The sequence below is a fragment of the Python bivittatus genome, unplaced genomic scaffold (assembly GCF_059951505.1).
Source record: "Python bivittatus isolate LINGU-HERP-01145 unplaced genomic scaffold, Pbiv_v1 ctg000980_np1212, whole genome shotgun sequence".
In the NCBI taxonomy this organism is placed as follows: domain Eukaryota; kingdom Metazoa; phylum Chordata; class Lepidosauria; order Squamata; family Pythonidae; genus Python; species Python bivittatus.
The window spans coordinates 45310024-45328714 of record NW_028277125.1 but is presented as its reverse complement, the minus strand read 5'-3'; the positions used below and the strand labels follow the sequence as shown (position 1 = coordinate 45328714).

The following is an 18691-nucleotide window of genomic DNA, read 5'->3' as shown; positions in this document are numbered from 1 at the left end:
CATCTAAGTTGTTCATACATTAGTTCAATAGGAGATTGTGTGAAAATCTGTATCCTTGTTCAATTGTTTAATCATTGTCAGGGAAATACAATACTTTTTCTTTATGAAAATGTAGGGACATGTGCCTAGCTTCTGTGATGTGCATTAAAAAAAATTAATTAAAATAACTATGTCATTGTGTTCTGATCAGAAATGTTTCTAATACCTTAAAACAAGCAAAACTTAAAATTTCCCATTTGTATATCTCAAATTAGTTACAGTAGCTCATATTGATCTCTTCATGTTCCCAAACTCTTTTTGAGCCTTCTGAGTTTGCTTTTCTTTGATGTTGATCCCATGTGGCAATCCAGTCTCTTGCATAATCACCCTATTTTAATCAATGGAATAATTGATAAACCAGCAAAGATTTAAACTGATTATCTCCCTGATGGAACTTCTCAAGGGGGCTTGGGGCTCTCTAAATTTTTGATGTGTGTTGTGCATCTTGTATATGAAGTGTGGTTTGAATTATCTGTTTTTATTTGCTTAATGATGGGATGGTGTTAAAGTCAAATGTTTAATTAACCCAGCAATGGGCTGCGCTGTCTCTTACACACGCACCCAGTTGATTGAGATCACTCATAGAGAATACTGAATAGGAAGGATAATGTGGCACTCAGACGGAAGATTGCTTTTTCAATCTATTTGCTGGGTCACTGCTTTGAATGTCTTATTGGATGAAAGGCATTCAGCCCAAGGGGGGAAAAAGCCCAGCATTTAAGTACATTTTGCTTTTCTCCAGGTCCCCTCCCTGTTCAGAAGTTAACTAAAAGAGATATGTTGTAGGTTTAATAGGCCATTCATGTCCAAGCAAGGCAGTGTGAATAGTGGCTTTCAATATACCCTGGCTTAAAGCTGTTTACTTTCCCATAGAAACTAAAAATCTAACTGGTATGTGAACAAGAACTACTATGTGCATATATTTCTATCTCCTTTGCTGCAGTTCTTTGAAGGATTCATAGAGACACACATATTCCTATGTCTGCTAGTGAGCAAACAGTGCTTGCTCTTCAAGCTCTTGCTTGATTATATTCCAAAGTCAAACTTCTGTTATTCAAAGTCTATATTTATAAGATGTTGATAGTAAGTAGTTGAGGTAGCCACCATTATTTGATTAACATGGAATCTTGTTCCATACTCAGTAAAATATATTGGATTCTTCCATAATTATTTTTCCTTGAGCTGAATGTTTTTAGAAGCATTCACATAGTACTGACTTAGCTTACTACACTATGTGTGTGTTACCATGTATCATCTTATATGCGCTGCTGTGATAATCTTTGTTCATACCTAAGCATGGTTTATTAGCAGTCAGTTATTTTGATAGCTAGGTCTAAGGCCAACAGCCCCTTAACTTCATGAAGCAACCTCTTCTGAACACTACACAATAGACTTAGTGCAGCAATAGTTATATTGATGAGTTTTCTCACTTTCTAGTTATATTATTTTGATTGTACTTTCTCATTACTTATGTTCTAAGTACAGTGGTACCTCGGTTCACGAACGCTTCTGTTCACGAACAATTCGGTTCACGAACAGCTCCGTTCACACAATTTTGCCTCCGTTCGCGAATGCTGGATCGGGTGACGAACAGGATCCGTGGCCATTTTCCCTCCTGTGACACGTGGTCGTGGCTTCCTGTAGGGAGGGGGACTCTCCCTCCAAGCAATAACCGCCTCCGCACCCGCCTTCCTGTCCTCCACGCCAGAGGTCGCGTCGAGCAAGGTTAGCGTTCTCTCTCTTCGTGCTGTATTTTGTTTCATATTTTTGCGGTTTTAAAAAAAACAACATATGGTTCAGAACGGATTAACCGTAATTACATTGAACCTTATGGGGAAATTTGATTCGGGACGCGACCAAAAATCGGTTGACGACCAAATTCAGAGGGGTCAGAACGGATTAACCGTATTTACATTGAACCTTATGGGAAAATTTGATTCGGGTCACGACCAATTCGGGTCGCGACCAGAGTCAAGGAACGAATTAAGTTCGTGAACCGAGGTACCACTGTATTTGTCACAATATTTTAAATTTCTTAGTGTTTTTTGATGGATATACATGAAACCTTGTCTTAGTAGATATTCTCAAGAACTCAGTAAGGATTCTATTTTGTAGTTGAACAGTAGTATATGGACTACTTTATAATAGTAGTCTCTAGCACATTACTTTCTGGTACTCTTTCTGCTTACTGACAGTCATACCTGTAAGCAACAAAAATGTATTTAATAATTCAGTGATGGTTGATAATGGCCTGAAATTTGTAAACTTCACACAGGAAAAAGAGAATATTGCTTAGTAGGAAAAGAAATGAATGGGAAGAGGGCTCAGATGCCCACAAGTCTATCACACTATTTGGAGGATCTCAAATTGAGAAGAAAAATGAGAGCTATACTTCAAAGCTATGTTGTATTGTCTTGCTAATTGGGGTAGCGTTTCAGACTTCAGCTTCCACTGTGATTCAACTGTTTTATACCAAATAGGATTGAAATAGTGGGATAGCCAGGAACCATTCCAAAGGAACTTGCAATATAGTGATCTGAATAGTAAAGCTCCCCCAAAAGTAGTTTATTTGCAATAACAGTCCATAAGAAAATCGGAGCAGGAGTAATATTGAATTATGAACAAATTGGAATAGGTACCTGATCTTGGATCATGAAGTTTAGATGATTCTATTACTTAGTTCTACAGTTATGTACATTTCATATCTACTGGTGCCTATTTAATTTTGTACTTACTTCTGAAGATGATCTTACATGTGTGGGGAGTAATATTGGGACATAAGGCATCAGATCTGTGTTGAGCATTTGGCATTTGTTCCATGATCACGGGAATTTAAAGATAGGGACATCTGGTCCACATGTAATAGAAAGACATAATATAGTTTGTTTTTGCTTAGCATGATGTGCAAATCTGTCCACTTTGTTTTGTAAACCACAGTGGGTGGATTTACATACTATATTGAGCTAGAGATAAATTATCATATGAACTACCATTATCTGTGAACTATGATTATATGAGCAGAGTTGAAAAAAATGAGGGTTCAGTTCTTTTAAGAGATAATCAGATCTAAGGTCATATAATAGATACCAAACTTAAGTAGTATTTGTAAATATGACACAAATGAAACGAGCAAACCATGAACCTGTGACTACAGAACGTTAATACAAAGTTTTTGTTAAGTTTCCTCAGGACTCTTGAATCTTATTGCCTCTTCTAGAAAAATGTTTTTGACTGTCTCTTGGCATTGCATTATGGATTCTTAACCCCACTTTCTACTATCCAAGAAGCTCCAGAAAAGCAACTTGTGTGAGTCTTTACCAGTAGTCAGAAAAGTCATTGCATTTCATTTTTAAATTTTATTCTTCTATATGCTAGAATCTAGTATTTTAAAAATACTGTTTTGTTATGCAGAAGAATGACAGAAGATCAAATGAATGAAAATAGTTCGAATTGTATATGTTTTGCTTCATTGTTATGGTTGTTGTTGTATTGCTACTGTTCCAAGTTTACACTAAGTATTTGCATTTTTACCAACAATAGTTGAAACTAGATTTTGGCCTTTTACTTTACCTATCACGTGCTTTTAAACATGTACTGGTAAATAGAATATTATGCCCTTCTGCTAAAAACGTAAAAAGCTAGAAAGTAAATGGAGGTAACTATATGAAGAAGATTCTAAAAGAAGATTTCATTTTGAAAGTTGACATTCCTTAATGTCCTTTAAATTTTTATAGCTGCAATCTAACCTCTTGTTAGGAAATATTATGAAACAGCTCTGCCTAATACAGCTGTCTGGATTAACAAAAATAACCAGATGTCCTGATTAGAAAAAGCAAATGTTCTTTGCTTAATTGTGGAAAATTATATTCTAAATGCATACTTATGTAAATAAGATTCATGAAATTAAAAGCCATTGGCCAACTAGTTTGTGTGGTTGGGTGTGGGTGTGTATAAACAAACAAATAAATGGGCCTTCCCATTTTTATTAGGCAAGTTTTGCTTTTTGAAGCTACCCAGATTTTTTGTTCATTTTTAAAAAATAAATAATTTTTCCACACATATGAATGCTTATGGAATTATGTGGATGCTGAAATATTCCAGATACCTTGTATCTGCCCAACTGGTAACTAAGTTTTATTTTAAAAAGTATTTTGTTTTTGAAAGATTTTTTTAAACTGCTTTATTACAAGGTATGTTTATGTAGCATCTCCATGTGCATCAGAAAATAAACATTATTATATTGGCTTCTTAATATAAATACAGTTCAATATGGTAAGATAAGTATGGCATAATCACATGTGTCTCTTATCCCCAAAATACTAATTTCATTTTCAAATTCCATGATTATATATTGTTTCATAAGGAACCACAGTGAATCAGGTAAGTAAGGGGAGTTGTGAAGTTCCTTAAATTTCCATATTCTTCCAGTGATTAATTTTAATATAAACTGGAGCCAAATTAACCTAGATGGTGTTGTTTAAAATATTTATTACTAGTATTTCTATGCTGCTCCATCTCAACCAGCTCTGAGCAGCATTTCACAACTTCTGTGAAGCTCAAGTGTTAGGAAATACATCCAGCATCTCAAATTTGTTTCAGGTTGATTAATAGTTCATAAGCAGATGCTCTGAGAAGAAAATTGGGCACAGTAACTGGAATCCATGCCCTTATTGGGAATAAGATTTTTGTGAATAGCTGTTTTGCATCTGAGCTCTAGTCTTGTTCCTGAAAGCCTACCAAGGATAGGAGTGGTGCTTTCCTGTTCATATTTCTTAGCAACTGGTATTGAGTGGTATACTGATTCTGATACTAAAAGTAATTATACAACAGTCATGACTGGATCACAACATTCTAGGAATTTTAGAATAACATAAACACATCATTTCTGCTTTTTAAAAAAATGAACTTTGAGAGAAAATGGAAATACACACTTACCTTTTTGCACCATTTACACATGCAAATAAATAAATGTTGCTTTCAGTATTTATTCCATTCTCAGTGCTTTGAGGTGCAGTAGGGGACAGGAACATTCCAGCCTCTAAAATTAATAATGGGAAGCAAACTCCTGAGCAAAGGTGGCTCAAGGCCTTCCTTTGTTTATGAAAGTAAATGTTAATTACTAGGACTACTCTTATTTATCCATCTAAGTTTAAAGAAAGGGCTTATAACATTAATTGGCCATTTATCATCCCTCACAGTCCACAGAACTGATATGTGAACTTGGGTTTGGTTGGTGATCCTCAGACAAATCTTCTGTTCTTCTATCTGGCTTCTGGCCCATGGCATTACAGAAGAATGTTCCATGGTACATGGTTCGGCATTCTTCTTCCCCTGGATCATACCTTTGAATGCTTTGGTGAGTCTTCTCTTGGTCTCACCCAGGACCCCTAAATCATTGGTGTAAACTGTTCAGTCCATTTTAGGTTTATCAATTAACTTTTCTCTGGATAGAAACCAACAATTCATTTTCCATAGCAACTGGAACTCTTTAATCATATTAGCCAGAGCCTTCATTACTCAGCTTTTTCACTCCAGAATCATCTCCAATCTTAATGTGTCATTTTTAAAAAAGATTTACCCCTTTTTGCCAACTCATATCTGCCCTTCCTTCTCCTGTGAGAACTATGTCCTATGAGAAGCTAAACTACCTCCTATTGCCAGCACATTATCAGCAAAGTCATAGTTAGAACAGAGTTTGCTTGGGGTACTCTCCCTCCTCCCAACACCTCTTCCAAATGTGTCTATACATGACCAGTCAGCAACAAAGCCATAGTGACTGCAAGTTGTCACAGGGACATCACACATCCTTGTCTTACTTCTTTGTAATGTTTTACCATTATTTAAGCATTCCATTTATTCTCACTCATGCTTTACTTGTATCATATATCACTCTTACCATATTAAGCAACCTATTTCAACAATATATTTGTGCAAACATTAATTCAAGCCTCTTAATTTTATGAAAGTTTCTTTAAATCAACAAGTTTACAATGATCTTTCTCACACTGATACATTTCTCAATAACCTGAGCAAAGACCTGGACTGTATTTCCCAGGTTTTATTCATTGGCATCTCTTGGACCCCTTCAGTAAGAATTCTACCAAACATCTTCCCAGGCACACTTACAAAACTATACTTTTTGCATTTGCTTTTGCTACTTTTCCCTTTCCTTGTATTTGCTCTTAACTGTCTTTGCATTCCTGTTCAGGCATAGTTGCAATATTCACACTAATAAATTACAGAGCACTTTATAAGCAAATCACTTCTATATTTAACAATTATCCAGTAACACCATCTACAGCCTGTTAAAAAGTTTAACATTTTTACAGCATTTATTACTTATTTTTCACCATTTTTGTTACTGATATTTACTGCATTCATACCATTATGTAAATATGCTTTCCAGCATTTCTTTATTTTAGTTTCATTTCAGATCATTTCATCACTTTTATTTTTAATAGTATTCACTCTGTTGGAGGCTTACTGGTTAACACTTTTCACCACTTTAGTACAATTGTTTATTTCCATCAAAATAGCTCTGCACTTTCTCTGCTTCTTTTTTTTTGCACATTTTGACCACGTTCTTTGCAACTTTCTTTTTCCTCTTTATACAAATTATATATTTCTCCCTTCCTGATTTTTGCAATAATCATTTTGCTATATGCCTTTTTTCTCATCCACAGCCTCTTTCTCTTCATCATTTTACTAGGCATCCATTATACTTCCCATTAAATTAACTCCATAATTCTTTTCATTCTGTTCTTAGCAGCTTCCACATCCTCTTTCCTTACATCCCTTTTCCATTCATTTTGGTGGAAATCTGATCTATCTTCTAACATTTTTTCTTACAAGACCTTTTTTTGGTTCTACTTTCACTTCTTTTCTTCTCTGTACATTTTCCTCCCAAATCACTGTTGACACTATCAAACTTAATAAATAAAACAGTCTGTTCCAGATTCATAACCTTTTATCAACTTTTCATCTTTCACTAATTCTCTAAAATTTTCACCATAAACAGATCAGTTATGCTTTTAGGTTTATATTCAGTTCTTTGCATTTATACATTTAAACAGTCATGCTTAAGTCACATATTCAGAATAAACAGACCTCTTTTTAAGCACATATTCACCATTCACATTCATTCTTATCTCTTTGAATTACCCTGTCATTTTTTCTGTACCCTCTTATCTTGTTCCCACCCTTCCATTCATGTTTTCTGGCAGAATAATCTCTTTTCCTTGGTCACATTAATATAGAAAGTTGCAGTTTTCTCCAGAATTCACTTTTAATTTTCCCATTTATCAGTGTGTGACATGAATTATCCCTGCTAATGGTAAGGATAGTACTGGTCACATTTGGCACATTTTGGTTTGTATGCCACAAGTGCAACCAAAGTTTAGTCTTACCCCAAACATCTTCATGCTGTTCTATGCAAGCTAGGATCTCAAATCTAGTGACTACTTGTCAAACCAATATTCTATATTTATCTCCTGCCAACTTGGAGTATAGGCAGTATATTGACATTCAAGTTCCTATAGCAGTGTTTCTCAACCTTGGCAATGTGAAGAATTCTGGGAGTTGAAGTCCACACATCTTCAAGTTGCCATGGTTGAGAAACACTATCCTATAGGATAGATAGATGATTATATAGGATATATATGAATTGTAAAGAGTCTATATATAAATAGATTTACATAAAACATTTCTGTTGTATAGTTTCAGAAATTATTTTGGGTAGTAAAGGCTGGATAGTAATGTAAAAGCACTTTTCTTAATATTGTAATGTATAATTTTAAAATATTAGTAACTTTTCTTAATTTATTCAGTTCACAAAACAAAAATGTTTCAAGAGAACTCCCCATGATTTCCAACTCTATTTATGGCTCAATAGCATTGATAACCTTTTCCTCCCTGAATTTATTCAGCCCCTTTTGTAGTTGCCAAAGTTGGGGATTATCATACTTTATGGTAATAAATTGCATAGTTTGACTGTATTCTCTCAGTGAAGAAGGCCATTGGTTAAACCATTCTCTATACCTTGTACTAGTTTTATGATTTGTAGATGCTTTGTCTGCATTCTTATTCTTAGGAAATTTCTAGCTTTACAGAGATTATGTCATACTTATTTATCTTCTTGGGGTAGGAGAAGTTTAGATGTTGAAGAAATACACTTTTAAAGATGTTCATGTTCTCATCCATCAGTTTTTCAGATCAATATTTTCTGAAATTTATAAACTGCCAAAGTTCAGATATGAAACTGAGATGTTGATGGTCCCTTTAAAGTAACAAGGCTCTTTTTTTAATTTTTCACATTCAAAGGCTGTAAGAGTTTTACTATTCTGCAGCTATTAGACTGGTACTTATTTCCCCCTTCCTCTTAAATTTGTACTGTGGGCAGAGTCACAAGGTAATTCAAATTCTTACTGTTTTTTTTTTCTTTCTTTTTGGTGGTGGGCAGTTTCTTTGCACTGTCTTACATTTTTAAAATTTATTTTTGTATTTGCTTTTTGTATTAGTTTTATCTGTTTTATATAATCTTCAGTAAAATTATTTTTTAAACAACAAGGTAATTCAAATGAATTTTCCAATCCTTACTTACTCACCCTTTATGCTGTCCCACAGGATGGTGAAATTCAACTTGGATCCCCTCCCCAAAACCCTCTTCTGTATTGAAAGACCAAATGTGAGTCTATCAAAGTGTCTGGAATGTTGTGTTTGACCTCTTTGATCATCTTTGGGCTACTTAAGAAATTAGTTGTGATCTGACTGTCCTGTTGCTGAGTTTCACTTCCGTATAGTACCAGTAGTGTTCATGGTGGACTAGATACAGTTAATTCTACTAGTGAGTTTTACCTACTTCTCCAGTCACGTCTTTGACCTGATAAGTATTCATACAAATACATATTTGCACATGTTAATTTCATAAGTACTGCTTAGTTAGAAGAGATTTGCTTGTCATCAGGAGCTGTGCTAAAATACAGCCTACACATGACATAATATTTGTAACTGGCTTTATTCTCTCAAAGCAGCCTGCAGTTTAGTTAGTGTATGCAGTTCTTAAAGGCTTTAAAGACCAACTCTGCACAAATTTTGGCTCCTGGGATAATGACTAACGACAAACATTTTGCCTGCATTATGTATATGTATGTATGTGAATGAATATATCTATATATCTATATCTATATCTCCATCCTTTTGAAATCCCCACACACCTACTTCCCCTCAAGCTCATCCTCTCTGTCAGGTTAATCAATAGACACCGTATGGCAGAGGGTCAGTAATCAGTGTCATCATGCCTTTAAATCGTGTTGAAAATTTGCTTAAAGCCTGGGCCAATTAACATCGAGATGATGAATGGATGGGTAGATGGGAAGAGCCTTGTGCTTGGGGGCTTTGTGCAAAGGAGATGCTCAGCTGTTGAGCAGCCGACACCAGCGAATAAAATCAGCCATTCATATGAGCTCAGTCCACCCACTCTTAATGATAATGTCAATCTAGCAAAATATATACACATTGGAGTTGTCATGAGTTCATAAATCAAAGGAGTTTGTCAAAGGCATTCAGATTAACGAGGCAGCAGCAATAACAAGTCAAATTTGCATAGAGAATTGCCTGAATCTCAGTAAATTATGATCCAGTTTTTCATTTGATTATTTGCTAATGTCTCAAGAGGGGAAATGATTATATTAGCATGCAAAATCTACTCCAGAAGTAGGAATCTGAGGTGCAGCCGACCAGCACATGACGACAATTAATCAGTTTCTGCATAGTAGCGTGAATACACGAGGCCCAGAAATGAACTCCTTTTATTATTATTTCTCCTTGCTACCGATCCAAATGGTTCAGCTTGACAGCGACTTTATATTGCTTTAACAGTGTTCTGAATTGTGCCTGTAGGCAAGACATAGTTATGCAGCTATAACCAACCTATCCATCTGCCAACCAGATTGGAATTCTCTTATCCAAAGCTTCCATTAACCCCCACTGACAGTTCCAAACAGGATTAAGGATTTGAAAGCATAAAGAAGTGCTCTCTGCATATACATAGTTTCTTGCTTTCATACACAGATAGACTTTTTAAAAAGTGCTGCATCTGTATGGTTTTATTAATAGTGCTGACATGTGCAAGCCTCCACTTTTTCCACCCTCAGGAAAAAAATCCAACACCTCCATTGGCAAGATTATTGCTTGAGACGAGGCATTCTTAAAGGTGGTTCTCTTCACTTGATAATCTAAAATGCTTTTATCCATCCATTGCATCTGATTCCAGCAGATGGATTTAGTGCAACAATTTGCATTATCACATTTAGATTCTTCAATATAACTGTGGAGGGACGTTTTGGAGAGGTTTGAGTGAATTTCATGAGGGAACTGCATACAGTGGTTATTGGGGTGGTTGCATGCCAGGCAAATTTGTTGTGTTCAGGGTGAAGTATTTCCACACAGATTACTCAAAAACCTGTTCCTGTTATGTCAGCATCACTAAAAAGAAACTCTGCAAGTAGTAATTTAAGTATTGCCTGCTTATTGAAATAAGAATGAAGATCTCATACTTCACTCGCATATTTAGCTTCCTTTAAATTTTCTGATGGTTTCTTATCTTTAATCTTGCATGTCAGGGTTGAAATCAGAATATAAAATTTCCAAGGAGAGAGGCTAGATAAGTTAATCATTCCTCTCTGTTTTTCTTATGGTTATGTTACATATCCAAGCCTTCCTTAAAGCAGGTAAAGATAATATGAGATCATCCACACCATCTCACTACCTTCTTGAGTATCATTTAGCAATTATAGAATAATTCAGAACATTGATGTCATGTGGGATTGTAATCATTACATGATTGTTGCCATTTTTCTCTTTTTTCTTTCTGAATTGTTAAGTGTGGGTGAAAATAGCAAGAGGGCAGATATTATATGGTAAACTGAACTCAAAAGAATTGATAATCTTTGGTGTCGTATAATCCATACATCAGAGAAAATATACCTTTGATATATTTTGATTGATTTCCAATTGTTTAACAGTAGAAATAAAGTGACTTTTTTCTATCTAAATTGCATGTTTGAAATGAAGAAAGCTTTAGCAACAGGAGTATTTAATGTATAATGTAATCACAGTTTTTGAACTTCATTGAGCTTCATTGCAAACATCTCTTTATTGGTTAGCAGCGTAGAGGGTAGCATCAATTTCTTTAATTTTTGGTCTTTAGAGAATAATCATCTTGCTGAATCAGAAATCTAGACCTGGCCTCTAAAATTGCTATAGAAAGTCAATAAGCAATTCAATGGAAAGTGTTGACCACAGATGTGCATATCTGTTCTACTTTTAAGATGTGTAACAGAGCTAAAAGACAACTTGCATTTGAAAATAACATTCTGTTTTGGAATTGGTTATGATACAAACTATATTTCAGAAATGTTCTAAGGCTTGTTGTCCACTAAGATTTCCAGTTTCTAAGCAATGAGTTCCATCTTTGCTGCTGTTACAGAGCTTAATGTTTTCCAGTTTTTCAGCCTTTGCCAAGCGTAACTTAACTTGCTGACAAAAGTGCATGAGCAGCGCTCCTCTTTAATAGTCTGCTGTGTTGGTGCAGTAGAATGGGGTGACGGCAAGCTGTGAGCCACCATATGCACTTGGCAGTCATTGTCTGGTCTTTGTTCAGCCAACCTCTTAGTCTTGCCACCTATAAAGATAATGAATAAAACAAAGGCTTCAAATTAGCTGTTTAGTTTCAAGAAGAAATTGGTAAACTTCAAGCATGTTGGGGTGGGCAACATAAAGGCAATAGAATTCCAGGGCCCTTGGTAATATAACCTAGAAGGAAATCAAAGCAAAATGGGATCCAAAAAAATTTTTTTTAAAAAAATCCGAGCTACTTTAATATTATAATATCAGCCTAAAAATGTAGTGTATAAATTTCCTTCCATCATTTATATCTTGTTATCTGATTCCTTCTTTCCCATATTTTCTATGTTTATGGAATGATGTCAGCAGTCACTTTTCTTCTGACTTAAGATCTTTCTTAGAAATATAAGAATCACAACTGAGGCAGTATGTTTTGTAGTCTTTCCTTTTCAGACATTCTTTATAAGACTTCTCTGCTTTTTCCCAATTTGGTTTTGTCCAAACGAGTGTTTTGGGTAGGAATATTTTATTTTTTTAATGCAATCAAAAACTAGTATGCACTTTAGTTATTTACAAACATTTTTATCTTACCTTTAGCCACCAGAACTACAATCAACATTTAAAAATGTAGTTTCTCAAATTATTAAACACAATTAGCATAATAAAGTTAATTATAATTAATTGTCCATGGCTTTTCAGTATCATGTAGACAACAAACATTTGCTGCTAGGAAAGAGGTGACTAGAAATAATCATATGGTCATCATCTCAATATCATGGTGGAGAAGGACAGAAGCTAAATGGTAAAACATCTGTTGATTCAGTCCGTGGCATATTCTCTTAAAAGAATCACAGGTGGCAGGGCTAGGTAAGAACTGGGTACAGCTGGTGTCAGTCAGAGTAAGACAGTACTAAAATAACATTCAGTGTTCAACATAGTGCCAGGTGCTCTATCCTCAGAGGAGGGTGGGATAAGAGCAGAAAAATGGGCAAGGACCAAAACTGAGACGCATAATAATTTATATTGTTATAATAAGTGCTACTATTGTTTTCATCATCTTCATTATTATAATTATCAATAATATAATTGTTATTGCTACAATCACAGTAGTATTATCAGTGGTAGCAGCTGAGAGGCCTCTAAGGTTGATCATAGAGGCATCTCTGAACACCTGGTAATATGTGCAAGTCTAAAGTGACAGTTTTACTATCTGTTTTGAGAAACTTCTATGATCTTTCCTACTAGCTGCTCTAATAATGCCAAGGTCAGAGCAGTCCTGGTAGCAGTTGCATGTTAATGACTACATTGACAGAGGCAGTGGAAGCATAGAGAATTGTAGGTATCTGTAGTGGGTTGCATAACAAACAAGAGGTTTACTTTTTGAAATGGTTATTATTTTGCCTACTGAGGGCTTCATGGTTTGGGGTGATGACACTATAATATCACCTGTAGGGATGGAACTGGAATTTTATCAGAAAACAGGTATGTTTTATTTTATTTTATGCAAAATAAAATAAAAGGCAGGTAGGTGCTCTGCCATTCAGCTGAACAGAAAAACTGGACTGTGAGCCACACAAATGCTACAAAAAATGCCAACCTCTGTTTTATAGGATGCCCATTTTGTTACATTAATTTAAATTTCACAATAGAGGTCTCAATGTATTAAATCCTGTACTGTCACAGGGTAAGGGATACCAGTTATGTAGAAGAATCAGTATTCTCCATTGTAGAAGTATGAAATAGAAAACTGGAATACACCATTTCTGATTTGCAATACAGGTAGTCCTCGTTTAGCAATTCCCTTGTTAAGCAACCGTTTGTAAATATGACAGTAATAAATGGTAGTAAAAAAATCATTTTCTGACCAATGCACACACCTGTGCCCAAATTTCTGCACCTGACAACAATGCACACCAGTGCGAGAGTAACACTAGCATTACTGCATGAGGGAACTTTATCTAAATGAGGCGGCAGCAACCAGTGATCTTCGCAGCATCTCTTTCAGTCACACGATTTGCTTAGCGACCATGTCACTGAAACCAATTGTGGTTGCTAAACAAGGACTACCTGTATTATAAATGCTTGTTTAATTATATAGGTAACTGCCTTAATGGAATACTTGTACTAATATTATTTTTTTCTTTTTCTTTTCTGGATAGACTTCCTCTGAAAGAGAAGATTGTAATAATGATGAACCTCCCAGAAAGATCATTCCCGAGAAGAATGCACTTAGGCAGGTATGCAATTGATTCAAACCCACAAATACCATCCACCTCTTTACTTGAAACAGATAGGATTATCTGACCTACCTTAGAATGTAAAAAGATACAAAATAAAAATAGACATGATTTTGCTCCAACTTTTTAAACTGAAAAATTATGTTAATTTTGAAGCTATTCTGCACTCTTCAGAAGTTAACCTTTAGGGACTAATCTATATCTAAATAACCTACAATCTTTATATATTTTTTCAGTCTGGAAGCTGTTACCTGTGGATCTTAACCTGGTTCAGTAATGTCTATCAAGCAGTCTCTTGTGTATCAGACAGATAATGTAGTCATTTTCTTTGCTGGTATCATCTGGCAATAGGCTCCCATCTTATGTTTAACATAGCCATTCAGACTTCTGTAATCTATTTGACCTCTTAGGAAACAGCGAGATTACCTCAGACAAAAGTTCAAGTAAACAAATCATTAGCATTCAATTATTCAATATATTGAATAAAGGTAAATCAGAGTAAAATGTCACTTATATTTCTGGTCCCAATTTGAATTCAATGAGAAGGGAAGTTAAGTGAGCCTAATGCACTCAGTGTAGACATGGAGGTTATCTATAGTTATGCCATATTCTTAATCTTCAATTACTAATCTTCAATTACTGTGTTACAGTTTCATACATAGCAACATACTGTTCAGTGAGGCCGCATACCTACTACTGGCAGAGTGCTATTGAGAAATTTCTGGACTGCATGAAAATAAAATTACGATTTGACTGGACTGTTTGGAATAGTAAGGTTAATTTAATTTGACCTACAGGCTATCTCTCTGAGAGGCAGTGATCTAGGAGGAGTAAAGAAGCATGTTGTTCTTTTAGGAAAAATAATTATACTTTCTTCTAGGTCATAGATGGGATGTATATTAAGTTCTTTGCTCAGGACTCTGTTGCAGTATAGAAAGGAGAGTGTTCTGTTTGCGTTACAACTATTAGTTAATTAGGGACAGACAACTGTTATTGTCAGTATATTGATGCTGTTGCTGTTGCGCGTTTTGTGGGAAATATCAAGTGGCAAACTGTATTAACCCATGTGGAGAATTAACACACTTATTTTGTCCCTTATTTTTTACAAATAATCACAGTATTCTTGCCAGAGATTTTGCTGTGCAGTTGGTGCTGCTAGGAGCTGGAAGTCCACAGATTGCCCACCCCAAGCTAATCTAGCAATAACATGTTTTAAAAATATAGTCAATAACCCTGACTACCAAAGTTATTCAATATATTCTTTACATCAGCTCTGTAAAATATGGCTTTTCCCTTAGTTAGAGCCATTTAAAAATGTGGAATCCTTGGTGCTTTCTGAGCTTGGTTGTTTGCTTGCAGACATTTCATTATCCAACTAGGTAACATCATCAGTGCTCAGAGAGCACCAAGGAGTCCACAGTTCAACTCTGAACTACATATATTCTCTTCTATTGGAACCATTTAAAAATGCTACACTTCACAAAATGTTGAGATCCTTGTTAAAAAGCAAAACAAAACAAACCTACACAAACTCTTCTGGGAGACTGATCAAATAGCTAATCCCTTCATCAAGTCAAATAAAATATTTTCCTTGCATTGAGGAGCAATTAAATAATGTGGAAAGTCATCACCAATGTCTGATCCACGATGATAAAGGCATGAATAATAGAGGAATTAGATTAGTCACAAGGATCCTAGTGAACATTAAGTGGGCTCTAGCAAGAGTTATCATTGCTCATCATGCATTAACATCATTAAAAGTTGAAAGATAGTATATGAGGGACTTCATTTTGATGTTTTCACTTTCTCTTGAATAGAAGGCATCAGGAGAGAGAAACAACAGTTTAAAAGTAGAAAGAGGAAAATATATGTAGCTTTTCTGTGGGGGAAGATTTGGGATAAAAACTTTCTACATGCATGCAACATATGATTTGGTATTGCATGTGTGTATGAAGTTTTAGAAAACAATGACAAGGGACCAAAGTTTTTGGCAACTATGTTTAGCTAACAAACAATGCTTTCTCTGCTAAGTTATAAATTAATTTTAATAGGCTGATCCAGATGGTCTGTTTGGAAAATGGATAGCTTGATCTGTTGAAAATTAAACTAAATTTATCTCTCTCATACTTCAAACTGAAGCTAGTGTGAAAAGAATGCCCATTAAGTCCAGTGAATACAGATGGACCAGCAGGTCACACATGGGACTAATCTGATTCATTTTAAAAATAAATGTGTGAATTATTGAATGAAGCTCCTGGTTTGAATCCTGTTTTATGCATGTGTGCAGCCGTTTTGAAAGAGCCTCTCAAATGCTTCAGTGCCTTTTTAACCTGTGTGTTTCTATTTTAAATTCAACATTCTTGCCAAAAACATAATTAGTTTTCAGTACCCATCATTTAATGTTGGATCTGAATGGTAGATTGATTAGGTCAAGCATTTATTATTTTAAGGGCTTTGCCTCTGTGAAGAATTGAGTCTTACTAGCCTTGAAAAAGAGCTAGCCTTTAGAAAGCAATGAGGGGGAATCTCTCCAGGGACCTTTGAGCCTTTTGGCTTTGGGGTGTGTTAAAGAGAGCCATGAATGAAGATTTGTAAATTTATTGCAATACCATCTGGGTTTTCTCCTTCTTTTTGCAAGCGCCATATTATTGTTGGATTGTATCTGTCTATTGTGCGGTCACTCCCCAAGAGTCTGCCCTCCTACTCTAAAGGAAAGTGATGAATAGCAAAGGTCAGCAGGCCTAGGTCACAGGGCAGCTGTCCAGGGCTGCCCTGAACTTGATTACTCTCCTGCCTTTTTGAAAAGATTGGCCCAGCACAGGTTGTTTAAGGAAAGCTACTCTCCTTTGCTCAAATGGGGTATTAATGAAGTATCTTTTTCTTGTCAAAACTTGCTCTGTGGGGGGAGTTGGGAGATTCTTTGCAGAGAGGAAATTGTGTCAAAAGGTGCCATGTGGGGGAAGTGCTGATAGCAGCAGCACTGAAATGATATGCATGGCAGTTTTTGCATTGAAGTGCAGAGCTTCCAGACAGAATAAAAGTGAGGCAGCCATCCCTGTCTCCCTGTCACTAAAATGGTGTTCCCTCCTTCTACACCAATGTTTCTCAATCTCAGCAACTTTAAGATGTGTGGACCTCAACTCCCAGAATTCTGTAGCCAGAATGGCTGGCTGGGAAATTCTGGGAGTTGAAGTCCACACATCTTAAAGTTGCTGAGATTGAGAAACACTGTTCTACACCTTCCTGTCACAGCATTTTTGTAAGCCATTTCAGCAGTTTTGCATTGCGTTCTCTGGCTGCAATATTCAGAGGTTTTGGAGGACTTACAAGGCCTCTGATATTATTGTAGGGAAAATAGAAAAACTGCTGAGTCCAACCATAGGATGTTTACAACCTTGGGCAGGCCCTATGAAGAAAAGACAATCTAAAAAGACATCATCTCATAGTTACCTAAATTGAGTGAGGGAAAAATCAACATAAGATTGATTCAACCTGATCTTTAACCTTAAGAAAAAGTGACCAGCAAGGTTTTTTAAAGTGTTCATAATGTATTTGTGCATCCTGCCCTGCTCCCAATTAATAGTCGGTCTCCTCTTCAGTTTTTTTCTTTTGCACTTAAAGTGTTAACCTATATATTAATTAAACAGGAATCCAAGGCTGCTGCCAAAGGTATTATCCTGCAACATAAAGTCCACTTGCGTTGCTTTTCTATTTTAATACTAATCATGTCTGTCAGATGTGCTGCTTTTCTGCATTCCTCTGTAAGGGAGTAAATGTCTAGCATTGCCTATTCTTCTGACCTTTTGTTTCTGTGTCCACTTACAGCCTACTGAACGTGCATAGTGATAAATAAAGCTGTGAACAGGACTCTCAACTCTTTGAAAACAGCATGCTGCCATCTCCCTAGTTATATTTCTTTAAGTGTTTACGTGTATGCTGAATTCTTTTCTCTTGTGTGGCTGGAACCCTGGGGCCTCAGAGCCATGAGAGAGGCCAAGGAGCTAACAAAGTATCTGTCCGCTTGTTAGCTTGTTCCATTCTTTCAAAAAAAAAGAAAAGAAAAACAAAGCAAAAATCACACACCACAAGATGAAACCCATCTGGCTTAAGGCATTACATTTTCCTCCCCCATGCACCTCTATAGATGAAGAGTTTCACCTGCAGTGAGGGTTTCCATTGATTAGGGAGGGTGCAGTAATTCAACTCTAGCCATCCACTTCAGTGATACTTTGCTGTCTTTAAAGGTGCTGACCCATTGAGTTAAACTGTCAAGAGGAGGATAAAAAAGGAGCTCCGTCCCAGGAGGTAACAGCTGCCAGGTTTTCAACACCTTGTGCACTGCTGGAGAAATGTCACCAATTGTAAATGGGAAGAAAAATGACTGCCTTAGTTGCCATCTTCCCTTTTAATGACTAGGCTTATAAAATGAACAATTTAAATATTTGAAGATCAGTGAAACTTAAAGCAAGTCAGGAAGACAGGAAATCCAGAAAATTTTAAGTGGGTTTTACAGATATATCCAAAACACAGAGCAGGGAAGGAACAGACAGCCTACACATTAAGTTGTTATTTGAATCAGGTATATATGTAAAAGTTTGTTACTGGATAATCTGCAAACATTAGCTAATCTGCTTTAAAAAATGGGAGGGGCTTGATTCATAAGCCAGTGAACTGAGAAAACATACTGTATTTCTGCTCTTTGGAGGACAATTTGTTTTCAGGTTGCTACCAGATGGCTAAATACCATGACATTTCTCTTTTGTTTGGCTGTTCTTGTTGTTATTTCAGATTTT

The 18691-nt window shown here is 35.9% G+C and overlaps 1 protein-coding gene across 16 annotated transcripts in view; it reads left to right on the top strand.

Moving 5' to 3' along the window:
* Positions 1 to 18691, top strand: part of BTRC (beta-transducin repeat containing E3 ubiquitin protein ligase) — a 178330-nt gene that overhangs the window by 71751 nt on the left and 87888 nt on the right. For 10 of the 16 annotated variants that reach the window (XM_007422077.4, XM_088132488.1, XM_088132479.1 and 7 more), the window contains one exon: positions 13821 to 13898. The exons of 3 other annotated variants lie outside the window; for them this stretch is intronic. In XM_007422077.4, the coding sequence (XP_007422139.1) occupies positions 13821 to 13898 (78 nt within the window). Of the gene's footprint in view, positions 1 to 8661; positions 8723 to 13820; positions 13899 to 18691 lie in introns of all 16 variants that reach the window. 3 more of the 16 variants (XM_088132477.1, XM_088132486.1, XM_007422074.4) reach the window with 1 other exon arrangement.